This window comes from Podarcis gaigeae (assembly GCF_964106915.1).
Source record: "Podarcis gaigeae genome assembly, chromosome: 8".
NCBI lineage: Eukaryota > Metazoa > Chordata > Lepidosauria > Squamata > Lacertidae > Podarcis > Podarcis gaigeae.
This window is the reverse complement of record NC_139684.1, coordinates 6,439,186-6,465,271: the sequence shown is the minus strand read 5'-3', so window position 1 is coordinate 6,465,271 and position 26,086 is coordinate 6,439,186. Positions and strand designations below refer to the sequence as shown.

Sequence of the window (26,086 nt, the reverse complement as noted above, 5' to 3'; positions counted from 1 at the left end):
CATAAGGGGAAAGGAGCAGTTTTTCTCTCATAACACGTTCCCACGCTCCTTGGAGGCTGGATCTGTTGTCCCCTTGGTAGCCCCCACCCCCAATGATCCACTGGTCTGCTCTCGAGCTACATCTTTATCCCACACTGTGGGATGTGAAACACAAGAGCAGTCAAGACAACATTCCTAGAGTGAACATGTTTATACATGGGGAGGAATGTCTGTCCAGCCAGCAGGTAAACTCCCTGTTTCCTTCTGGGCTGGGACAGACTTCCTCTGCATGTGACTAGAGGTGGGTGTGGCCTCACCTGTGCAGGTAATGACAAAAGCACAGGGCAGGGTAGCCATCTCTCTCTTTTTGACTACATGCATCGAAGAAACAACATCTGCTTAGCCAAAGATGCTCTCTTGGTTTCCAGCCAAGAGAGGACAAAGGGACTGTCTTTTTATGAGATCGATTCCAAGTGTATGTTACTAGGTGTATGTTACTTTTCTAAGCTAAGTCTGCCTTGTGGGACCCGATTGTGAACAGAATGATATGTGAGTAAACCTTTTTATACTTTTATAGAAGACTATGTCATGTCTTATCTTTTATGAGGGAAAAAGGGGAAAATACCAGAACAGTTATTATAGAGGCTTTAGCGAGCCTGAGCAAACGCATCCGCTGCGAGTTTAAAAAGGGGAATGTTACTCTGCTAAATTGTGAACTTGTTTACACAAGTTGGAAAGGCTATAATCAAACAATATATCCTCTCCTGCATCCCTGAACATTCCCACAACCACCCCCCCTTGTTCCTGATGTGGAACTTTACTCCTTCTTCCCTGGTGAGGGACACCGTTTGTTGGTTTGCCTCAGGTGCTGAAATGTCTTGGGCCAACCCTGGGCCACACACCCCCTCCCCATCTCCCTATCCTTAACCTGGCACAGGAGAAAGGAACAGAGGGAACGCATCTCCCCTCCTCCTCCTTTCAAGCCTGAATCCAAGCTGCCCTTTTCCAAGAGCATCAGTGCAGGGATCTATGTAAAGCAGGCTTGATTGGCTAATCCTCCCGAGTCCCCCCTGATCTTGCCCTGCCTGAGACCGGCAGGGACCTGGATGCATTTTAATAGATCCAGGGCTTGCAGGAGTCTTGCTTTCTGGGGAGATCATTAATGAAGTACAAGCATTAAACTTTCATGAAGAAGAAGAAAGGGAGGCTGGAGCCGGGCCTTTCGGAGGGGGAGCTGAGCATCGCTGACCCCATTTGTTCTCGGGGGCCAAAGAGACATCTGCTGCCTCTCCTGCCCCAAAAGGCCTTGAATACCCAAAATCCTTTATTCCACACTCAAAAAGGAAAGGCATGTTCTCCCTTTGGCCTCCTGCATCTCCAGGGCTCGCCAGAAAACACTTGGGACAAATAAAGTTCAGAACCTAAGGAGTTCCTGCCAATCTGGTCCAGCATCTCACGGTGGCTGACCAGATGACCATTCTGGGAGACTCCAAAACAGGACCCAGGTACAAGACTCTGGACTAGTGGGCCTTAGTCTCGGTTGTAGCCTCTGCCTGCCCCTTCATGGAAAATGATATCCCCTTAATGGGATCTGCGAGGAGTCGCATCTGTCCAGGTACCCAGGTAGGTGCTAGGGCCAGAGCACGCCCTGATGGGGACCTCTCTGGGGGTACCCCTATTTGATGAAGGTCATAGGACTGGGAACACTCCAAGCAGAAGGACTGGAGTGCGAAAAGATATACCCAGTGCCTATGCCACATCTTTCACATCTGTAATCAATAAAATTGTGGCCTATTTGACGCGGGTGGCGCTGTGGGTTAAACCACAGAGCCTAGAACTTGCCGATCAGAAGGTTGGCAGTTCGAATCCCCACGACGGTGTGAGCTTCCATTGCTCGGTCCCTGCTCCTGCCAACCTAGCAGTTCGAAAGCACATCAAAGTGCAAGTAGATAAATAGGTACTGCTCCGGTGGGAAGGTAAACGGCACTTTCGTGCGCTGCTCTGGTTCGCCAGAAGCGGCTTAGTCATGCTGGCCACATGACCCGGAAGCTGTACACCGGCTCCCTCGGTCAATAAAGCAAGATGAGCGCCGCAACCCCAGAGTCGGCCACGACTGGACTTAACTGTCAGGGGTCCCTTTACCTTTACCTTTACATTCTTTGTCTGCCTGTTTATTTTTACTATATTAGGGGTGATGGGGTCACAGTGCCTTGGCACGCAACTCAGCGGGGGCTGACCTGATTAGCTAGACGACAGAAGGCCATTCACCACTCGAAAAAGCTCTGTGCTTGTGACAGCAGAGAAGGAAAGGCTGATACAATTTGGAACTCCCTCCCTAGAGCAGCTAGACTTTCTCCCTCCTTGTTGTCCCTTTGCCAGCAGGTGAAGAAAGACCTTTCTATTCCAAAAGGCATAGAAGCATAGAATTGTAGCACGGGAAGGGACCCTGAGGATGATCTAGTCAAAACCCCTTAAAAGCAGGAATATGTAGCTGTACCATATGGGGATCGAACCTGTGCCTTTCCTTTTTTAAAGGAAAGGGATGGTACTATGAAGCTTTTATACCTTTAATAGATTTTTAAATATTGTTTTAATTCTTTTACTGTTTAATTGTTGTTGTTTTTTGATGATTATCCTTTCTATGTTCTTAGCTTCTTCTGTTTTACCTGTGTTTTTGTATTTCAATCTGGGAGCTGTCTTGAGCAGGGGTCAGCAAACTTTTTCAGCAGGGGGCCAGTCCACTGTCCCTCAGACCTTGTGGTGGGCCGTACTATTTTTTTTGGGGGGGGGGTATGAACGAATTCCTATGCCCCACAAATATCCCAGAGATGCATTTTAAATAAAAGGACACAATCTACTCATGTAAAAACACCAGGCAGGCCCCACAAATAACCCAGCCCGGACACTGAGATCCAGTGCTGAGGGCCTTCTGGCGGTTCCCTCACTGCAAGAAGCCAAGTTACAGGGAACCAGGCAGAGGGCCTTCTCAGTGGTGGTGCCTGCCCTGTGGAACGCCCTCTCTTCAAATGGAAGGAAATAAGCAGCTATCCTATCTTTAAAAGACATCTGAAGGCTGCCCTGTTTAGGGAAGTTTTTAATATTTAATGCTGTTTTGTTTTTAACACTCGACTGGGAGCCGCCCAGAGTGGCTGGGGAAACTCAGCCAGATGGGTGGGGTATAAATAATAAATTATTATTACTATTATTATTATTATTATTAGGGCACATTCTACTCGTGTAAAAACACGCTGATTCCCAGACCGTCCATGGGCCGGATTTAGAAGGCGATTTGGCCGGATCCGGCCCCCAGGCCTTAGTTTGCCTACCCATGGTCTTGAGCCTTGGTCTGGGGAAAAGGCAGGATATACCGTGTTTCTCGCTCTATAAGACGCACCAGACCACAAGACGCATCTAGTTTTTGGAGGAGGGAAACAAGAAAAAAAATATTCTGAATCTCAGAAGCCAGAACAGCAAGAGGAATCGCTGCGCAGTGAAAGCAGCAATCCCTCTTGCTGTTCTGGCTTCTGGGATAGCTGCGCAGCCTGCATTCACTCCATGCACACACATTTCCCCTTACTTTTTAGGAGGGGAAAAGTGAGTCTTATAGAGCAAAAAATACAGTAAATAAATTTCGGATGCTTTGACATCCCATGCTTTGCAGATGATGCTGCAGTCATTCCTGGGCTCCCAGGCACTTAGCCTATGCTCAGCAAGTAAGGCGGCCTTGTGTCCCTGCCTATAGAACATGCCATGCCCCCCCCCACAGGGACAGCATCTGGAGCCATCCCAGCTTCCAACCTGCCTGTCCAGCTGCCATCCCCAGCATGTCCCAAGGGGCTCCTTGGTTTTGCAAAAAGAAAGCTTTGAAAAGCTGAGCTCCATTGCTAACCTGCTTTGTGGTGAGACTTAGCAGGTTTGACAGCCGCCGGGCGAGGAGGTGGGAGGTTTTGAAATTTAAATAGCATGTTTTCCACATCTGCCTTTGGATCCAACCTGAGGGTAATCGTTTTACATCCCCGTGCAGCTGGAAAAGCGACGCTACCCAACGTTTAGCTTCTTCTTTCCTTGTGCAAAGACAACCGCCCCCCAACTCTCAGCCCCCGCCCCCCACCCACACGCATACACGCTTCCTGAAAATATTTTCGGCGATGAGATCCAGAATAAATACATCCAAGCGCTAATGCTTCTTGATGCCAAACACGGCCCATTCCTTATTTTCCACCAGCTAAATAGTTTATTGATGGGGATTTGCTTCAGAGCGGAAAAAAAGAAAAGTATTGTCGACTGGAATCTAAGCGCTGCATTTCTTGGAAGGGAGTTTTGCAGATTTCCTTCTGAATGTCAATTCATATTTCCTGCCCACAGAATTAGGAGGGGAGGGGAGGACCAAAGCAGCCCGGGAGCCCTTCGGGGCAACTCTGTGTATGGGGCATTGTCTGAGCACATCCAGTTCTCACTGCCCAGCACAACACACGCACACAGCGGGTTCCTTGGCTGCCCCCAAACCCAGCAGCTCCAGGAAAGAGGAAAGAGCCCACACAAACCACAGGGCAATCAATGGGGCTGCATGGCTGCCCTCCTGAGCCACAGCTTTCTTGAATGAATTTCCCAAAGGTCTGCTTGGACATGCATACAGTTATACATGGCATGGAGGGCATGGTGGGCATGGTGGGCATGGTGGGCAGGGAAATTTTTTGTCTCCCTCTCTCATAAGAAGAAGAGTCTGGATTTGATATCCCGCTTTATCACTACCCGAAGGAGTCTCAAAGAGGCTAACATTCTCCTTTCCCTTCCTCCCCCACTACAAACACTCTGTGAGGTGAGTGGGGCTGAGAGACTTCAGAGAAGTGTGACTAGCCCAAGGTCACCCAGCAGCTGCAGGTGGAGGAGCGGGGAAGCGAACCCAGTTCACCAGATTACGAGTCTACCACTCTTAACCACTACATCACACTAGAACTCAAGGTCACCCAGTGAAGCTGATTGCTGGAAGATTCAGAACAGATAAAATAAAGTTCTTCATGCACCGTGCAGTAAAACCAGGGGTCAGCAAACCGATCGCGCAGGGGAGCGCATGCCCAAACGCGTGTGCACACGCTGTTTCTGGCACACTTCTGGGTCGGAGGAGCACCAGAAATAGCTTGTGCACATGTGCACGGGCCTCCTCCGACTCAGATGTGCACCAGAAATAAACGCTTGTGCATGCGCAAATAACACATGCACATGCTCACAAGCTATTTCCGGTGCTCCTCCGACCCGAAAGTGGGCAGCGGTGCAGCGCAGCGCCGGTAAAAGCGGGCGGTGGCAGCAGGCAGCGGGGGTCGCCGCGGGCTGGAAAAACAAGTCTCTTGGGCCTTATCCAGCCCACGGGTCTTAGTTTGGGGACCCCTGAGTTAAACTATGGAACCCAGTTCCACAGGAGTCAGGAATGGCCACCAACTTGGATGGCTTTAGAAGAGGATTGGCCAAATGCATTGAGAAGAGGGCTTTCGATGGCTACCAAGCCATGATGACTCTGCTTTGCCTCCACAGACAGAGGCAGCAATACTTCTGAATATCAGTCACGGGAAGCCACAAGAGGGGAGAGGGCTCTCGTTCTTGAATTCTGCTTGCGGGTTTCTCACAGGGGATCTAGTTGGTCACTTTGAAAGCAGGATGCTGGACTAGATAGGCCCCCGGCCTGATCTAGCAGGCTCTTCTTATGTTCTTATGACATTAAAATGCCATGAGCATGCACCCACGTGACGATGGAAACTGACTTTCCCTCTAAGATCAAGTATTAGTCATTGGCTATATTTATTATTCTGCCTCTCTGGGTTGCCATCAGCTGTCGTCAGCTCATAATCTTTGCAACCTCGTTTACAGAATCAAGTTCAGCATTTATTTATTGCTTTGAAGCATTTATCTGCTACTGTTCAGCCAAAATGTCCACAGCATCGCCCAAATTTAAAGCATGCAACTAGCAGAAGCATTAATAAAATAATTTGGCAACAAAAAAAGGGATAAACAGCACTGCAACATTGTCACCAAAAGCAGAATCAACCCACAAGGATGCTGTGGGACTACAATTCCCATTACCCCTGGCAACTGGTCAGGCTGGCTACTGGGACTTTATTTGAGGTTATTCTTCTCTGAAATATTTACATGCCTTTATTGCTGCCGTATCTGGATATTCTGTTTCCATGTCAAATGTGCTCTAAACATTCCACATATCATAATTAAAAACAGCTTCTGTATTTACCCAGGCTACTTAGTATCATGACAGGACGATCAAAGGAAAGACTGTCTCCATCAATGCCTGGAGTGAGTAGGATTTAAATGCACCTGGTGAGAGAAGGAGGGTGGATTTCACCACTCCACTAGGAGACAAGTCCCCCTACGCCCCCGCAGTGGCGTAGCGTTGGGGGTGCAGCGCGTCAACTGGGGGAACCGCTGTCCACCCCCTGCGACCCAAATCGAGCCGGGTGTGAGAGCGTCTGTCTGACTGCCCAGTGGTGCTCCGGGGCCAGGAAAACTCTGGAGCTGCCAGGGGTAGAAGGAGGAGAGGAAAAGGAGCTCTGCTCTGTCTCAGGCACACAGCATATTCAAAAGTTGCACACATCCAATTTCTCTTGTGAGCATTTGCTCGCACACAACACTCTCCGTTGAACATCTCTATGTTTCTCAGGATGGGGTGCCTTTGCAATGCCCGTGGGTCTCCCCACCTGCCCTAAGTTCTGGAAACTCGAGGCCCACTGGTCACCCAGCCAATTTCTAAATCATTTTCAAGATACCAGTTTCCAATATACCAGACATGCACAAAACAGTAGCTAAGGAAAAGACATTTTGCTGCCTGAGGCAAAAAACAAGATGGCGCCCTCCTCCAAGGCCCGTCCTGAAGCCAACTGGACTGGTAGTTGAATCCTACTTTAATACTGGTGAAACGGCTACCCTCAAGGGCAAAAGGCTAGCCTAGGGGCTACAGGGCAGGTCATGTGGCAATCAAAGCTCTGTTCACTCCCTGCCCCACCTCAGCATATGCCGCGTGAGGCAGCTGCTTCATTCTGCCTCATTGTAGGGCTGGCCCTGATGGGATGAACCAGATCCGCTTTAAAGTGCCATGTGTACATACACAGACAGCCCTGAACTCCCACGAGAGAGGAGCAAGAAGATGTTGGTTCTCCTGGATAGAAAACAGCAAACGGAAATGGCCAGGAAGCCCTTTTCCCTTGGCCTCTCTTACCTGAGACAATTGAAGCGAGTCTGAATATATCAGTGAGACGAGAGGTGACTGGTTCGTAGGGGGAAGCTTCATAAAACTCTTCTCCTGGAATGAGAAGGAGGAGAAAGGGAGACTCTTAGAAACTCATAATGTCCTTTTGCTTTTGCACAGGGTGGGGGCAGAGAGCCACAGATCCCTGGATCCCTGTTAATCTGCAATTTCTTTCTTGTGAAAACAAACTCAAAGCAGTTGACCAAAAACCTGAATCAATAGCATTGTTAATCAGAAAAATTAACAACAACAATTTAAGGCTTTGGAGAATTTAAAATGACAATAGACTAAGCACAGATTAAAACTCACACCAACTTTCTAAAGATCTGGGCAGATTTGTCTAAACAAGGAAGTTTTTAACAGGCACCAAAAAGAGGACAGTGAAGACACCTGTCTGATGTCAATAGGCAGGGAGTTCCAGAGTGTAGGTTCCGCCACACTAAAATATCAACTTCTTGCAAATGTGGAATGGGTATTGCATGGCACCTATAACAGCACCACCTCCACTGATTGGATAAGAGGGTGATGTGGCTCAGCAGCTATCATGGGTTGACCTTAGCTGATCTGTGAAATCGGATTCAGCTCACAAACACTTTTCTCCAGATAAAGCTCTCTTGCCCCCTTTTTCTTGATATCTGACCTATGAAACAGAACTGACAGCCTCCCAGGGTTGTTGCAAGCATGAAAGAGGCAAAGGCTATTTTAACACGGACAGTTCTAAGCATCAAGAGCCTACGTAGCTTGATTGAACGGCCCCTGAAGCTGCTCAGGCAAGGCATTTCAGATGCATCTGGGAGCCGTGCATTCCCAATTCGCCTCTGAAGCCCTGATGTGACCGTGATTCGCACACCAGACCAGAGGGGCACAGAAGCAATCCAGAGGAGAGAGGGCCCCAGTTTAAACCATGGATTTCAGCAGCTCTTAGTCCCGACGCAACTTTAAACCATAGAATTTTAGAGTTGGAAGGAACCCCAAAGGCCATCTAGTCCAACCCTCTGCAATGCAGGAATCAAAGCTAAATAATCTCTGGCCATCCACTGTCTCTTTAAAAGCCTCCTACAAAGGAGAGTCTTCTCTGTATCGTTCCAATTTTAGTATAAAGGTAAAGGGACCCCTGACCATTAGGTCCAGTCGTGACCGACTCTGGGGTTGTGGCACTCATCTCGCTTTATTGGCCGAGGGAGCCGGCGTACAGCTTCCGGGTCATATGGCCAGCATGACTAAGCGCACAGAAACGCCATTTACCTACCCGCTGGAGCGGTACCTATTTATCTACTTGCACTTTGACGTGTTTTCGAACTGCTAGGTTGGCAGGAGCTGGGACCGAACAACGGGAGCTCACCCCATCGCGGGGATTCAAACCACCAACCTTCCGATCGGCAAGACCTAGGCTCTGTGGTTTAACCATGGTATATGTGCTGCCAAAGCGAGCACCCTACAACGGAGAGCCCGTCACCTTCTGAAGTAGTCTGTTCCACAGGCAAAGAGCTCTTGCCACCAAAAAGTTCTTCCTATTGTTTAGACGGACTCTCCTTCCCTTAAATTGGACCCATTGGTTCAGTTCCTGCCCTCTGGAGCAGCAGAAAACAAGATTACTCCATCCTGCATATGACAGGTATCTGGAGATGGCTATCATGTCACCTGTCAGCCTTCCCTTCTCCAGGCTAAATAACTCCAATAATAATAAATATATTATTATTATTATTAGTAGTAGTAGTAGTAGTAGTAGTAGTATTAGTATTAGTATTATTAGTATTATTAGTATTATTAGTATTATTAGTATTTGTACCCTGCCCATCTGGCTGGGCCTCCCCAGCCACTCTGGGCAGCTTCCAACAAAATATTAAAATACAGTAATGAATCAAACATTAAAAGCTTCCCTAAACAGGGCTGCCTTCAGATGTCTGGTAGTTGTTCTCTCTGACATCTGGTGGGAGGGCGTTCCACAGGGAGGGCACCACTACCGAGAAGGCCCTCTGCCTGGTTCCCTGCAACTTGACTTCTCGCAGTGAGGGAACCGCCAGAAGGCCCTCGGCACTGGACCTCAGTGTCCAGGTAGTGTCAACTGTTCCTCCTCCTAAGGCTTCGTTTCCAGACCCTTGATCATTTACTTCAGGGGTCAGCAAGGTTTACCTCACCTGGGCCGGTTCACTCCAGCAGAGATCCCTCTGTAGGCCGGATTGCACATGCATGTGAGTGCACGCACATGCAGACACAATTTCCAGCAATACAGAAGTGAGTCCCTGCGCCACACCGGTTTAGCGCAGCGCGTGGGGACTCACTGAGCGGGCAGCTCAGTTCGGGGGCGGCTCGTGGGCCGGTTAAACGACCTCCGTGGGCTGCTTGTGGCCTATGGGCCTTAGGTTGCCAACCCCTGATTTACTTGTTCCACCCTTTGCGTTCAGGAGTTGCAAAACAAGCTCAAAGGATGGAAAGACTCTGATGGAGGAGGAGAAGACCTCCCTCCCAGGTTCCTCCTGGGCTGCTTACTCACAGAAGATATTCTCAGCCTGCAGGAGGAGGAGGAGGAGGAGGTGGTGGCAGCTGCCCCCCTCCTCTCTTGTAATTAAGAAGCTCAGCTGCTCAAACACAAGGTTATTAGCAAGCCAGGAGCACTCCAGGAAGGGTCAGCCCCCCGCCACGGGAGCTCCTCGCTGGACAGTTACAAATGCATTTCATTACAGTACTGGGGGTTGTTCCCCATTGCCAGGCGAGCTCAGCTGCCCCCGTGTACAGAGGCTGCTTCTCAAGGGCACGCTTCTCACACAGGCTGCTTCTCTCCTTTCGCAATAGGGAACGGGAGCCCGGGAAGGGAAAGACAGAGCCTTAAGGGGAGGTTCACATGGAAATCCTAGAGTCGTAGAGGCGTCATCGAGCCCAACCCCCTGCAATCCGACTTGAAACGCAGCAAGGTCGTTTCCCAGCCGCCCACAGAGTTCCAAGATGCATTTACAAAGGAGCGTTCCCATCAGAAAGGGTTGGGATGCCTGAACGATGGTCGCCAGATTCTGTGTATAGATCTGTAGGCACAGACCAACCCATGACCCAAACTAGTTCGTTAAGAAAATCCCCATACTCTGTTCCATGGGTGACTCTGGTCAACTCTCTGCAGTAGCTTATCTTAAAGTTTTAAGTGTCTATAGGCTTATCACATTTATAATTTTTAAATTTATTGTTGTACATTGTTTTAAATGTTTGTTTTCCTTCTGGGATTGTACCCCCAAGTGTGTTTTATAAGCTGGTCTCCGGCTGTAATAAATTATCTATCTATCTATCTTGGGACCTTTTCAGTTTCCCACCCTGACAATTCCTATTTACAAAGCTGTTGTCTGCATACGTGTGATGGCCAGACATTCGCACAACCACTGACTCTGCATCCAGTTTCCAAATCAGATTGAAGTTGGCTTCAGAAACAGCAGCATTTGTCAAGGAACAGCAGGACTGAAACGGATCGTGGCTAACATCGTGTGAATGCGGCTTCTAAATTTAGCAGTGGGAGTGCACTGGATGCGGAGGAAGCGGTCATTTGAACGTGCCCAAAGAGACTCTGGGGACGCGGGTGGCGCTGTGGTCTAAACCACTGAGTCTAGGGCTTGCCAATCAGAAGGTCAGCGGTTCGAATCCCCGCGAGGGGGTGAGCTCCCATTGCTCAGTCCCTGCTCCTGCCAACCTAGCAGTTCGAAAGCACGTCAAAGTGCAAGTAGATAAATAGGTACCACTGCAGCGGGAAGGTAAACGGCGTTTCTGTGCACTGCTCTGGTTCACCAGAAGCCGCTTAGTCATGCTGGCCACATGACCCGGAAGCTGTACGCCGGCTCCCTCGGCCAGTAAAGCTAGATGAGTGCCACAACCCCAGAATTGTCCGTGACTGGACCTAATGGTCAGGGGTCCCTTTACCTTTAAAGAGGCTCTGACTTCCATCTATGTATGCAAAGGGAGAGCAAGTGAGGAAAGTCTTGGTGTCTGTCAGCCATAGCTCAGTGGCAGAGCAGCTGCCTTGCATGTAGAAGGTCCCAGGTTCAATCCCTGGAATGTCCAGGAAGGGTTGGGAGAGATCTCCTCCCTGAAATCCTGGAGCGCTGCTGCCTGTCAGGGCTTGTCCACACCCCTGCTTGTCCCGTGCTTAAAAAGCTCAGGTCCAAGTGGTTTTCCACCTTTCTAGGCACAGGTCCAAACAGTTTTGCATTTGCCCCACAGCTCCCCTGGGAAAATGCTCTTTGCTGTTGAATTGGAACAAACAGCAATCCATGGAAAAGTCAGTTGCTGTTTGGTCTGATTCAGTGGTAAGAGCCGTTCAGCAGTGGAACAGACTCCCACGAGAGATGGCAGACTCTCCTTCCTTGGAGGTTTCTAAGCCGAGTTTGAATAGCCATTTGCTAGGGAAACCTTAAATGAGATTCCTGGACCTCAGAGGGGTTGGGCTGGATGACTCTTGGGGTCCCTTCCAACTCAGCAATTCTATGAAATCGATTAAGTGGCTAGCCTTGCTTCTGCCTCCATGAAGCTGGAGAATTGCTGGCGTGGAATCAAAGCTTTGTCTCTCCATGGGCAGCCCTGACAGGCCACAGCTTTGGATTTCCCCCTCGCTGGGCTTGCAATGACAAATCACACATTCGCAATTCAGGTGCCTCAGCTGCTTCTTTTTCTATATCGCCTCGCCAGGGCCATAAGTAATTAGGTATCTGAAAAACTTTGCCCCTCGCTAGGAAAATTGCCTTGCATCAAAAGGGCAGTGGAATTCCCCTGAGCTGGAGGAGGAAGAAATAGCCTGGGGGGGGGAGCACCAAGGTGGAAGGGGAGCAACCTTGGTTGGGGGGGGGGAGCTCAGCTAGGCTCCTTCCAGGAGGAAAGAGGACCTTTGGGCAGATGGTCAGGGGCAACACTTTGGACAGGTGGGCAGATTTTGCCATTTGCAAACTGTCCTTTGCCTGTAGGTGCAGAGAAATATGCCCAGAGACTTGCATTTGCTGGAGGCAGGAAACTGTGCCACAGATCTTGTATGTGTAAGATGGGGTGCATCCATCAATAGAGCACCCCCATTTTCACCACCGCTTTCCTCCCTCCTCCTGCCAGTTTACTTACAGCTGCTGCACCTTCCTGGGCTAGTTTTTTTGTGACAGATTAACATAGAAAAACTGAGATAATGAGGTAAATGTCACACAGAGGCTGGGTACTGCCTTTTTTTTCATTGGCAGGGTCCCTACTTCATGCTAAAAGTTTAAATGGTAACACTTAGAATCACAGAATTGTAATAGCCAAAAGGTACCCCCTCTCCCTGGATCATCTGGTCCAACCTTCTCCAGTGCAGAAAGCTTTGCAAAATTATTTGCATTTCCAGTGAAAGGCCAAAGGCTGCATTTCAGCTGGCTGGAGATCTTTTGTGAAATGTTGATGTGTTTTGCACATTGAACCTCTGCAGTCAGGAATAAATAAATAAATAAATAAATAAATAAATAAATAAATAAATAAATAAATAATAATAATAATAATTTATTTATACCCCACCCATCTGGCTGAGTTTCTCCAGCCACTCTGGGCGGCTTCCAATCAAGTGTTAAAAACAATACAGCATTAAATATTAAAAACATACCTAAACAGGGCTGCCTTCAGATGTCTTTTAAAGATAAGATAGCTGCTTATTTCCTTCACATCTGAAGGGAGGGCGTTCCACAGAGCGGGCGCCACTACTGAGAAGGCCCTCTGCCTGGTTCCCTGTAACTGCACAGAGTTCCATGGATCTCACCCCCAGTTAGATTGCTGATATGTGTGCATTGTAATGGATCAACACCATTACCTGCATTCCTGGACACGCTGTGGGGAGCAAGGCTATGGGGGGCTCTCCTGATGAGATCCTGCACTTCAGAATTTGCCATGGCATTGCAAGTCTGGATTGCAGGGACTGCCAAAGGGGACATGTGCCTTGGGCATCCCGTTAGGGGGAAAGCGAACCGTATTTTGTCCCCTTCCTTTTTCATTTTTTTTTTAAGATATTTATTGAAATTTTCCAAGAAAAAAGAAAGGAAAAAAAAGATACAAAAAAAGAAAAAAATACAAAAAAGTAAAAAAAGATTAAAGAATAGAAAAAACAAACCTTATTTTCAATAACTTATTTCCATGACTTCCCCACGCCTCCCCTTCTTGCATTCCAATTCCAATTTTTTGTTCAACAAGTTCTTATCCCTAATTTTTTAACCTTATTATATTTAGTTCATTATTGTATTTCGTTCATTTTATATAACCAATTTTGACTTATAAGCCTCAATCTTGAAATCTTTTTCTAAGGTCGACCTCAATTCCCTTCCACGAATTCCCCAATTTTTATACTGATAAGAAACTCCCACAAGGAAGAGTAAAAACATGATATAATTGTATACCCTTTGGATTCCCAATCCTCACCCCCCCTTTCCCGGTTTTGATCCCCAACAAATGTTTGTCAGTCCAACTGCTATCAGCCTGGAGATCTCATGTCTGAGGCCCTTAATTCTCTCTCAGTTCCTCTCTGCCGGTTTTTTTGATAGTCCTTTATGTTAAACACCAAATCTCGGAGAAGCTCCATTTTGTCCATAATGTCCATAATGTCCATTTTTCTTCCAGCCAGACCTACATATTTAAGAGTGGAGCTGTCCCCTTCCTTTTTCATACCCCTCACTGCCTGCAGCAACACAGAAGCAAGCCCTTTCAATGTGGTTTCTTTGCAGGGTTTGTTCTCCACTGGGTGGGGAAAGGGAAGAGGTGTCTAACAGCTGGACAAGAAAAGAAGGCGTGGGAAAGGGAGCACACCTGGTCTGCAAGAGCAGCAGCTTCAAGAGCAGTCAGCAAGGTCATGTGGCTTGGAAGATGTGCTTGAAAAGCCTACAATCTTAACCAAGTCCACACAGCAGTAAACCTTATCCAGCCTCTCTTCAAAGGAAGCATGGTCTAGGCTTCCCTGGGATTCTCCCATCGGAGAATGAGATGCAGACTTGCACAACAGGTGCCATGTAATACCCGTTATGCATTTATAAGAACTCAAATCGTTTGGTTCTTTGGAACTCCCCGCCTCTTGAAATCAGGCCGGTGTCTTCACTGTATTTTTCACAATGCCAGTGCTGCCAACTGAAGCGGTCATGTCGGCAGACATGGGTGAGGCGATCTCGCAAGTGAACCGGTCCCAAGTTGTTAAGGGCTTTATATACTAATAGCAACACCTTGAACTTGGCCCAGTAGCTGGCAACCAGTACAGATCTCTGAGCAAAGGTGTTCTGTGCTGACGAGGCCTCACTCCCGTCAGCAATCGTGCTGCAGCATTCTGCACTAACTGCAGCTTCCAGATCAAGCGCAACAGAAGCCCTACATAGAGTCCATTGCAGTTTCATCCATGAAATAACTGGTGCATGAACTACTGTGGCTAAGCAGTCCGTAACTGTTTGAAACTGTACTCCCTGAATTATTCCTTCACCTGCTTGCAAGGAGAGGCTTACTAGCCATTTTAGGCACTGATTTCTTTCTGTTTTGTTTTTTTAAAAAAATAATCTCTTAAATTATTTTTTCATGTTCTGTGTACAGTCATACCTTGGGTTGAATGTGCTTCGGGATGAGCGCGTTCAAGTTGTGCTCTTCGGCAACCCGGAAGTAACGGAGCACATTACTTCCGGGTTTCATCGCTTGCGCATGCACAGACGCTCAAAATGACGTCACACGCATGCGCAGAAGCGCCGAAACGTGACCCGCGCACGGGTTACGTTCGCTTCGAGATGCGAATGGGGCTCCGGAACGGATCCTGTTTGCATCTAGAGGTACCACTGTATTCCATCTGGTGAAGGGCCTCACTCCTGCCAGCAGTCATGCTGCAGCATCTAGATCAGGCATCCCCAAACTCGGCCCTCCAGATGTTTTGGGACTACAAATCCCATCATCCCTGACCACTGGTCCTGTTAGCTAGGGATGATGGGAGTTGTAGCCCCAAAACATCTGGAGGGCCGAGTTTGGGGATGCCTGATCTAGATGAAGCACAAGGGTGGCCTCACATAGAATGCATTGCAGCAATCCAGCCCGGTTCTCAAAGATCACTCAGTTTCACACATGTACACCCCTGCTAGCCAGGAAGCTACTTACCCCCTGTCAAGCCAAGGTGGATACTCCAGTAGATCTGAAGGCACAGGAGCTCCTTCTTCATCCCGCGCTTGCAGTGGCAGTCGTAGAGGGGGCTCTCCTGTAGCACCTCCAGCGCTGCCTGGCACTCCTTGTTGGCCAGCATGGTGTTGCGGTCACGCCCGGCCACACACTGGCGCAGCGTGCGGTAACGGGAGCTGCAGCTGGGCTCGGCCGCACACAGCTCGTTGGCGCGGACACAGTCCACAGGGATCCGCCAGGTGTGGAAGTCCTGGGTGGTCAGCGAGGAAGAAGCAGCCCAGGTGTGCAACATCTTGTCTGCAGGCAAGGAGGAGAACACAAGGAAACGGCTCAGAGAGGAAGAGAGCAGAGACACAGGGCACCACGCCCCCAAAGCCTGGGTAATTATTATTATTATTATTTATTTATTTATTTATTTATTTATTTATTTATTTATATCCCACCCTCCCCAGCATAAGCCGGGCTCAGAGCGGCTAACAACAGTAAAATGATGAAACATTCTAAAATAATTTCATTCTAAAATCAATTCAAAATCAAATTAATGGCAACCATTGGGCTAGAGTTCTGTGAGGATTACCAAAGGAGGGGGTCAGACTGTGCCTTAGCCAAAGGCCTGGTGGAACAGCTCTGTCTTGCAGGCCCTGCGGAAAGATGTCAAGTCCTGCAGGGCCCTAGTCTCTTGTGACGGAGCGTTCCACCAGATTGGAGCCACAGCCGAAAAAGCCCTGGCTCTGGTTGAGGCCAGCTTAACCTCCCTGTGGCCCAGGACCTCCAAGATGTTTTTGTTTGAAGACTGTAAGTTCCTCTGTGGGACATACCAGGAGAGGCGGTCCTGTAGGTATGAGGGTCCTAGGCTGTATAGGGCTTTAAAGGTTAAAACCAGCACCTTAAACCTGATCCTGTACTCCACCGAGAGCCAGTGCAGCTGGTATAGCACCGGGTGAATGTGGTCTCGCAGCGAGGACCCTGTAAGGAGTCTCGCCGCGGCATTCTGCACCCACTGAAGTTTCTGGGTCAGTCTCAAGGGCAGCCCCACGTAGAGCGGGTTACAATAATCCAGTCTGGAGGTGACCATCACATGAATCACAGTGGCTGGGTCAGGGCGAGAGAGGTAAGGAGCCAACTGCTTAGCTTGGCGGAGATGAAAAAATGCCGCCTTTGTTATAGCTGCAATCTGCGCCTCCATGGAAAGGGAGGTGTCAAAGATTACACCCAAACTCTTAACGGACGGTGCTGGCACTAATTGCACCCCCGCAAAAGATGGGAGTTGCCCCCCCCCAATCCCATATCGTCCCTTCCCAGCCAAAGGACCTCTGTCTTTGAAGGATTTAACTTCAACCGGCTCCCACATAACCATCCAGCCACAGCTTCCAAACATCTGATCAGTGTATCTGGGGCCGAGTCAGGATGGCCATCCATCAACAGATAGAGCATACTGATGGCAGCCCAGCCCAAAACTCCGGACAAGCTGGGTGAGGGGGCACATAAAGATGTTAAAAACTCAGTGTTAGAAACTCAGATAGATAGATATATATTTTAAAATAATATTTATTAAAGTTTTAAAGGTTACAAAAAGAAAAAGTAAAAACACCATATTAAACAAAAACAAAACAACACATCACAATACACAGTTCACTTTTCATTTTTCATGTATCGCAACTCTCCTCACTGTTCAAGCTGGGTGGAGCCAAGAGGAGCAATAAGGGCACAGCAAGCTCAGTGTTCTTCATTGAAAGACAGCTTCCAAACACCACTTTTAAAGAGAAAGGTGGAGAGAAAGAGGTCTGCTGTTTCTTCTCCACAGCCAAGAATATCCCATTGAAATGCTGGGGCTTTAGTCATTCTTGGGATTTGAAGAACCCATCTCCTGCACAGCTGTCCTACAAAGTCAGGCCTTTCTAAAGAATCCGGTTGCCTTTTTATTTTCAGGCACCAAAGAAACATCCCAGCAGACTCCGAGAGCCTCCTAAAACATCCATCAAACCTTACTGCAAGACAAGAGGAGGACAATGGCGATTCTTTCATGTGCTGCAGAAGACGGAGGAATCAGAAGTAGCTAAGAAGCAAGATGCTTTTGATGCTTTTGAATTCTGAATTCTGGTGCTGGAGGAGACTCTTGAGAGTCCCATGGACTGCAAGAAGATCAAACCTCTCCATACTGAAGGAAATCAACCCTGAGTGCTCACTGGAAGGACAGATTATGAAACTGAGGCTCCAGTACTTTGGCCACCTCATGAGAAGAGAAGACTCCCTGGAGAAGACCCTGATGTTGGGAAAGATGGAGGGCACAAGGAGAAGGGGACGGCAGAGGACGAGATGGTTGGATAGTGTTTTCTTTATTTTTTTTATAATATTTTTTATTAGTTTTATGAAATACAGAAAAAAGAATAAAGAGCATATTATAAAAGTAGAAAAAGAAAGTTACAAATTTTCTTGTTCTTTTTTCCAAATCTACTGGACTTCCCCGCGTCCTCCCAACCCTGCATTCTCTGTGATACATAACATCTGCAATTTGTTAACTTGTTTCAATACTTATTGTATCTTCCATTTTATCATGTTATCCAATTTCAAATATATTATGACCCAAATCATGTACGTTTTCATTTTAACACAATAAAGTTGTTTCATTATTCTATCTCTGACTTCTTGTACCTTAATTTCCATTTCTTTAATTTAACATTACTGAAGCTAGAATTTCCTAAAAGGTGCGTTTTTTAACATTCATACAACTTATAATATTTTTCCAAATAGTCTTTAAATTTTTTCCAGTCCTCCTCAATTGTTTCTTCTCCCAAGTCTCGGATTCTGCCAGTCATTTCGGCCAGTTCCATGTAGTCCATCAACTGCGTGTGCCATTCCTCCAGTGTGGGTAAATCTTGTGTCTTCCAATATTTTGCAATCAGGATCCTTGCTGCTGTAGTAGGTTGGATAGTGTTTTCGAGGTTACCAGCATGAGTTTGACCAAACTGCGGGAGGCAGTGGAGGACAGAGGTGCCTGGTGTTCTCTGGTCCATGGGGTCACGAAGAGTCAGACACGACTAAACGACTAAACAACAACAACAAGAAGAAGCAAGAGGAGTCAGGGGTTGTGCTGCGCAAAGGCCTTGCCACCGTCTTGCAGGAGGGATATGCTTGGCAGAATCCCAGACTGCATCCCTTAACCAAATACATGAAGATGATCTGTACTCTGCAACACTTAAAAAGTACATGCCCAACATCCAGACTGCAATGTGTTGCCTGTTTTGTAGTCCAGTCAAATGAAGAAACTCTGCTGTCATCACTTACATTCCTGGCTTTGAATCTTGGATCCGACAGATTTTCAGGAGCATGAATCGGATGGCAACAAAATTATGCTGCTCCGTTCTTTCTCCCAAGCCCAGTCCTTTGAGGTTTCATCTAGAAGGCAGAAAGAGATCCACCAACTATGCCAAGAAAAGGAAGACTACAAACAAAGAAAGCATTGAATCCTTCCTTCCCTTGTCACAATGGCAAGGCCCCACAAAGGGCAGAAATGTATCTCACGCTTGCATTTGAGCTGTACTCTCAGGGTTTGCTTGTCCTTGGGGTACAGGAATTGTAGTGATCCAGTACATAAAGGTAAAGGTAAAGGTAAAGGTACCCCTGCCCATACGGGCCAGTCTTGACAGACTCTGGGGTTGTGCGCCCATCTCACTCAAGAGGCTGGGGGCCAGCGCTGTCCGGAGACACTTCCGGGTCACGTGGCCAGCGTGACATCGCTGCTCTGGCCAGAGCCAGAGCCAGAGCCGCACACGGAAACGCCGTTTACCTTCCCGCTAGTAAGCGGTCCCTATTTATCTACTTGCACCCAGGGGTGCTTTCGAACTGCTAGGTTGGCAGGCGCTGGGACCGAACGACGGGAGCGCACCCCGCCGCAGGGATTCGAACCGCCGACCTTTCGATCAGCAAGCCCTAGGCGCTGAGGTTTTACCCACAGCGCCACCTGCGTCCCCGATCCAGTACATAGCTAAAGGTAAAAGGACCCCTGACCATTAGGTCCAGTCGTGGCCGACTCTGGGGTTGCGGCGCTCATCTCGCTTTATTGGCCAAGGGAGCCGGCGTAAAGCTTCTGGGTCATGTGGCCAGCATGACTAAGCCGCTTCTGGCAAACCAGAGCAGCACATGGAAACGCCGTTTACCTTCCTGCCAGAGCGGTACCTATTTATCTACTTGCACTTGATGTGCTTTCAAACTGCTAGGTTGGCAGGAGCAGGGACCGAGCAACAGGAGCTCACCCCATCGCGGGGATTCGAACCGCCGACCTTCTGATCAGCAAGTCCTAGGCTCTGTGGTTTAACCCACAGCGCCACCCACGTCCCTAATACAGTACATGGTCTTACACAAATGTGTTACTGTTACACAGTTTTAGAAATCATTTGGAGGGCATAAATACATGAAAACTTGGTCTTAAACATTTTGTTCATCATTCTAAAAGAAAATATTTCTTAATCCAAAAACTTTTCAAAATGTCTGGGGGGGGGGGGCACAGGAAGGACAGAATGAGACAAAAAGGGCTTTGAAGAAATGGGGAAATACCTGTTTTCTCCCCTTTTTCCAGTCCACCCCCCATCCAGTCTTCAAAGCTCTAAATTTGGGCAAAAATTCCTAACTTAACATATATTCTAACAGGGTTCGAATTGGCAGGACTGACCAATAACAAGATTTTGGGGCAAAGGTGGATTCAATGAAGACATTGACCCAGTGTGTGGCAGCCTTCAAAAAAAGTGAATTCCGTGCTAGGGATCATTAGGAAATGAAACTGAAAATAAAACTGCCAATATCAGAATGGCATTATATAATTCTATGGTGTGGCTGTACTTGGAATATTGTGAACAGTTCTGCTTAAAAAGTAAAGGTACCCCTGACCGTTAGGTCCAGTCATGGACAACTCTGGGGTTGCACACTCATCTCGCTCTATAGCGCCTCAAAAAGGATACTGTTCAAGGTGTATAAACCTATTATTTACCACTGAATTGGAGCAAACATCAGTCTGCAGAAAACCTGAATCAGGCATCTCCCAAACTCAGCCCTCCAGATGTTCTGGGACTACAATTCCCATCATCCCTGACCACTGGGGATGCCTGACCTGAACTGTTGTTTGCTCCAATTTAGCAGCAAAGAGCAGGTTTTCGGTGGGGAAGGGGAGGGAAGCAGCACTTGGGCACAGACCAGGAAAGTGCCAACTTGTGCCTAGAAAGGGCAGGGTGGGTGTGGATGAGCCCCGAATGTTGGATGATTCTGGACAGACACATGTCTTCACATAGTTCAGCTATGGAACTCACTTGCACAGGAAGTTGTGACCATCACCAACTTGGTGGAAGATTAGACATATGAATGGAGAACAAGGCTATGGATGGCTGCTAGGGCACCATGTTGGCGGAGGCCGGCTTCCACTGTCCCCAGCCTGGGGGTCTTCTGCATTTCACTGGCCCTCCAGTCATGCTGTCTCAGGAGGGTCCTGTGAGAAAGTGGAGAGGGAATTGCTGCTTCCTCTTCTAAGCTGCCATCTGTGAAATGACCTCGGTCTCAGGCTGCTGTCTGCAGGAATTAGATGCTGAAAGTCTGGAAAGCCCTGAAGGGGTTATCCCAGCAGCCTTGAAGCAGAGCATCCCCTCTTCCAAATGCAAAGGGGTTGGGCTCCATCACGTGTCAGACATGTGGGTGCTGCGCGGAGGTAAGCACAAGGTGACACGAGAGCCACAGTTCACGCATTCCTTTGAATTCAGCACCCTCTCAGGGTTCACCTAAGTTCACCCAGTTCCATGCCTGGGACATGTTGTTTTCATTAAAACTGCATGATGCGCTGAGAGAGAAAGCATGACAAGATTTGATGCCTTCATCTGCTTTACAGGATTAAAGTCACGCAGACTCAGGAGAGGAGGGAATTTGGGAGCGGTGAATAAGTTGGTGTGTTCTGATTTCATAGGCTTATAGAGCTGGAAGGGACCCCAAAAGTCACCTAGCCCAATGCCCCGCAGTGCAGGAATCACAGCTGAAGAATTCTTGACGGATAGCCATCAACCTTCTGTTTAAAAACCTCCGGTGAAGGAAAGCTCACCATCTTCTCAGGTAATCCGTTCAACTTCCTGATGTTGAGCCAGAATCTCCTTTATTGTCACTGGAATCCATTGGTTTGGGTCCTCCCCTTTGAATCAGCAGAAAACAAGCTTGTTCCATTTTCCATGGGTGAGCCCTTTAGATATTTGAAGATGGCTATTGTGTCACCTCTCAGTCGTCTCTTCTCCAGGTTAAATGTACCCAACTCTCTCCACCATTTCTCATAATTCTTGATCAGTTTGGCCATCCTGTTTTCCACACCTTCAGCTTGTCAATCTCCTCCTTAAACTGTGTTGACCAGAACTGGTCACAAGACTCCAAGCAGAGTCGGACCAAGGCAGAACAAAACAAAACAGACCAGTACTATACTTCCCTTGATTTAACATCCTGGGAACCTCCAACAAGAGCCAACAAAGGCTGCATCTTGGGCTGCTCAATCATGACATCCATACTTGGCCAAAGCTGGGGTTGCTCAGCTTTGGGCACCTGCTCTGAGTGCCGTATGGAGCCACAGAGACCAGCACTGCACAGAATGAGGCAGAACAGGTTGTCCAAGGTAAGGCCAAGAGTTGCAGGCAACCTAGGAAGCTGGTGGCCAAGGTGGTGTCAACCCTTTGAGTCAAAGCCAAGAACAAGGCTAAAGGAAAAGGAGGGAGGGGGAGGGGAGGGCTGTCAATGTCAGCACAAGAAGATACAATGGAAATTTGAGATGACCAGTTGCCTAAAGTAATTTGACACAGGCAAACAAGCAACAGCAAAACAAAAAAAAATTCCTTCCAGTAGCACCTTAAAGACCAACTAAGTTCTTGGTATGAGCTTTTGTGTGCATGCACACTTCTTCAGATACACATGCACACGAAAGCTCATACCAAGAACTAACTTAGTTGGTCTTTAAGGTGCTACTGGAAGGAATTTTTTTTGTTTTGACTATGGCAGACCAACACGGCTACCTATCTGTAAAAGCAACAGCAAAGTTTGGGAAGCCAGGAAGCTGGTTCATCCAGCATCAGACCATTGGTCCATATAGCTCAGCACTGTCGACAGGGGCTAACAGGGGCACTCTGGGATTTGGGGCATGCTCTCTCCACCCCCACCCCCAATTCAGAGGGAGAAGCAGGCCTGGGTGGGAGCCATGGCAGGAAAACCCCTTAGCAGTGGGTGAGAAGAAACTGCTAAGAAACCCGAGGAACAGGATCCAGCTGCCGCCAGCAGAGATCAAAACTTGAGCCTTCAAAGGGCATCTTCTCCCAAGACTTTGTTCCTGGCCCAGTTGCTCTTTGAAGTGCGTCAGTAAAGTTTTAAGGCTTTGTAGATCCCAGCCTAGGGAAAGGATGGCCTGCCTTAGGGGGTTTATTAGAGCATTGCCCATCCCTGCTGGGTTCCTACCCCCATATGCTCCGGACTACAATTCCCATCATCCCCAGACAGCGTAGCGATGAGGATACAGCTATCAGTGGTTGCTAGCCAAGATGCCACTGTGCCTCAGAAAAGCAGCTGCCAGGAACTGCAAGTGGGCAGAGTGCTCATGTGCTCATGTCCAGCTTGCAAGCTCCCCAGTGTGAGAACAGGATGCGGGACGAGATGGTCCATTTGCCTGACCCAGCAGGCTGCTGCTCTTATGTTGGAAGGCAGGCAGAGAAGACTCTGCCCCACATCCATGGAGCCCAGCAGGCCAGCAGACACAATCACCTCCTCTCTTCGCAAGAGTGAGTCTCTCTGTCTCTCCCCATCTTCCTTCTCCTCCACACCCCCACCCTGAACCGATCCACTTAATTCAGCGTAAATAAGCTCAGCATTTCAGGGCTGCAGCTCTCCACCCTGCTCCCCCAAGAGGGAACTTCGCTTCTTTTGTACTTTGTTTGGCTTGGTCTGGCAGGAACGTCCCATTGAATGGGAAAACTCAGCTTTCCCCCTGCTTGGTTCAGGCAACGCCTCCCCCCCCCCCGCCCCCACCCACTTGACAAAGGCTGGGAAGGCTTCCCAGCAGCTTCTTGGCTGAAAGACAGTGGGGAGGGGGATCAAAAGGGCTGCCTCTCCAAGGCCCCCTGCCTCCAAGCACACACAGCCTGGCACTGGCTTGTAATCTGGGCCCATAGAGCCTTTGCCCACCCCACCCCACTGATGCCACCACCATACATAGAAAAGGCGCCAGGCAGAGCCCCTAGGAAATGAGGCAGCAGCGACACCTACAGGCAGGTGGGGGCTCTGCCCATTCAGTGCTTCCCAAGGCAACACACAGATGGGGCAGTTCGAAGGGTTGCTCCTCCAGATACTTTCCAGCATCGTGTTCCAACCGGAGCCTGCCTGCTCCATTGCAAGGCCCTCTGAAGGCCAGCACCTGGTACCTGGCAGTAGCCAGCACACGGCCTATCCATCCCAGAGGCTTATGGGAGACCCTGGACACTGGCCTTGAAGCCTTGCATGGTGACTTCCACCTGAAAGGGAGGTGCAGCTGCCTCTGAGAGGCCTTTTGATCAAGGCCCCAGTCCCTCATGACCTGGCTGTACAGCACACAGAGGCTCAGTGTGATGGCCTGGGAATCCGATTCAGAGGCTGAACCGGAGGAATCCCAGCCTGCACAGGAGTCCCCGCCTCCAGGGCCGGCTGAACTGGGGCAGGGCCTTGATTCTGAAGCGCCTACACCTGTGCCGGATCCTCAGGAGCAGGCACCAGGTGAGTCCACTCTGGCTCTGGAGGTGGTTGAGGACTCAGTGCCTACAGGTGAGTCTCCCCCTGGGCCCAGTAACCCTTCAGCCTCTCCTGAACTGCAGAGGCTCAGGGCAGAGCGGCAAAGGGAACTGGTTTCTCCCAGGAGGAGTGCTCGCCTTAAGGCCAGGAGAGGCGGGTCTCCTGGGGGCCGGGACCGCCCCTGGCCTCAGAGAAGATAAAGGCCAGTCAGCCCGGTCCCAGGTTGCGGGAGCAACGTCGTTGAAGAGCTATTTCGGCCAGCATCCAGTCCTGTTTCCCCCAGAGTTCCTGCTTCTCGCTGTGGACCCCGCTTCGCCCGAGGAGGACTGTCTGCCGACCCTTGACTCAGGTCCTGGACCTCGCCCCACAGTAACCTCCCCCCCTGGACCAGCACACTCAGGGAGTCCAGGGTGGAGCTGCCTGGGCAGAGGCAGGAGGGCCAAACAGCTGGGGCCAGAAGGAGGCCAAAAGCAGAGCGCTCTGAGAGGTAGGCAATATGGAAAGGTCTGGGTTGAATGGCTGTTTGTGTGGCCCTGGTCACGTCCTGGCCTATCCTTCCTCAGAGAAGAGTTTGGAGTTGATATCCCGCTTTGTCACTACCCGAAGGAGTCTCAAAGCAGCTAACATTCTCCTTTCCCTTCCTCCCCCACAACAAACACTCTGTGAGGTGAGTGGGGCTGAGAGACTTCAGAGAAGTGTGACTAGCCCAAGGTCACCCAGCAGCTGCATGTGGAGGAGCAGGGAAGCGAACCCAGTTCACCAGATTACGAGTCTACTGCTCTTAACCACTACACCACACTGGCTCTCAGGAAATGAGACAAAGTTGGAGCAGTTGAAATAACGTATGAAGGGTCTGGCTGCTGGGTCAGGCGAAAAGGAGTTTCATCTAACCCATTATCCCATTTTCACAGTGGCCAAATGCTCCTAAGAACTTAAGATTCTGGACCTGGAGGTTCCACAAGAATATAAGAGCCTGATGGACCAAGCCAATGGGCTATCTAGTCCAACATCCTGTTCTTACATTGCCCAACCAGATGCCCTAAAGGGAATGTTGCAAGAAGGAGCTGAACATAACAGCAACTCTCTCCCCACTTGCGACACTGAACAACTGGAGGATTATTCTTACTTAAATCCCCACACACCCCTATTTCCAGGCAGAGGTCTGTGTCAGAGCAGGGTTTGTTTGTTTTTGCCCCAAACTTCCCCTGCAAATACCCATTCTTTAAAGCTGAATCGGAGAAAACATCAATTTGGCTTTTCAGCGGATTGATGCTTCCTCTGAATGAGATTTAAAGGGTGGGTGTTCGCGGGGAAAGCTCTAGAGCAAAAAGAGGGTGGGCACTCAGACACGGAGCTTTAAATCGCAGGCTGTGCCTGTTGATAAGGGAAAATAGAAGGTGTTGTAATTTTCCCCCCCCCTTGGAAAGAGGGGAGGAAAGGTAAGCCCTGAGAGTCAGAAGTGTGACTGCATAGCTACCATGGCCAGCACCCCTTGATAGGTCTCTCCTCCATGAATTTGTCCAATTCTCTCTTAAACCTGCAATGCCATCGGCCTATGACAGTAGTCACTCTCAAGTTCAGTGACTTGAGTCTCAGAGCATTTCCAGACAGAAAAAAATAAGTCCTTTCCCACCTCTAGAGGGGAGGGGGCAGCCTTTCTGTTTGGTGGGGGGGCAGGGCAGGAAGAGCAGAAGTATTAACATTTTTCCTGCACTCAAACAACGGTTCCTGGCAAAAATTCACCACTGCAGAACTACTCCATCAGCATCTCGTCCTGAAGGAAGGAGAGCTCTCACGTTCCAGCTGTTCCCCTCCCACACACCCTGCGGCTTTATTGCATCATTTTAATTGGTGCTTTTTGTTTTAATATTTTTGTGCACACCATTTTGTGGTGTGCATGCAGTAAAGATGTTGTGTGAACAAACAAACCTGTTGCAAAGAAGCAGAGTTCTGCTCCAACATTGGACCCAGCGGGGAAGGGGG

General features: G+C 48.9%; 1 protein-coding gene and 1 long non-coding RNA gene across 2 annotated transcripts in view; one reads left to right on the top strand and one right to left on the bottom strand.

Annotated features, from left to right (window-relative positions):
- Positions 1-26,086, top strand: part of LOC310851267 — a 72,824-nt gene that overhangs the window by 338 nt on the left and 46,400 nt on the right. The gene's annotated exons all lie outside the window — the stretch shown is intronic.
- GFRA2 (GDNF family receptor alpha 2) overlaps positions 1-26,086 on the bottom strand; it is an 87,409-nt gene that overhangs the window by 55,736 nt on the left and 5,587 nt on the right. The window contains exons 2-3 of the mRNA XM_083753324.1: positions 15,323-15,637; positions 7,199-7,282 (exon numbers count right to left, since the gene is read on the bottom strand). Coding sequence (XP_083609450.1) covers positions 7,199-7,282; positions 15,323-15,637 — 399 coding nt within the window. The remainder of the gene's footprint in view (positions 1-7,198; positions 7,283-15,322; positions 15,638-26,086) is intronic.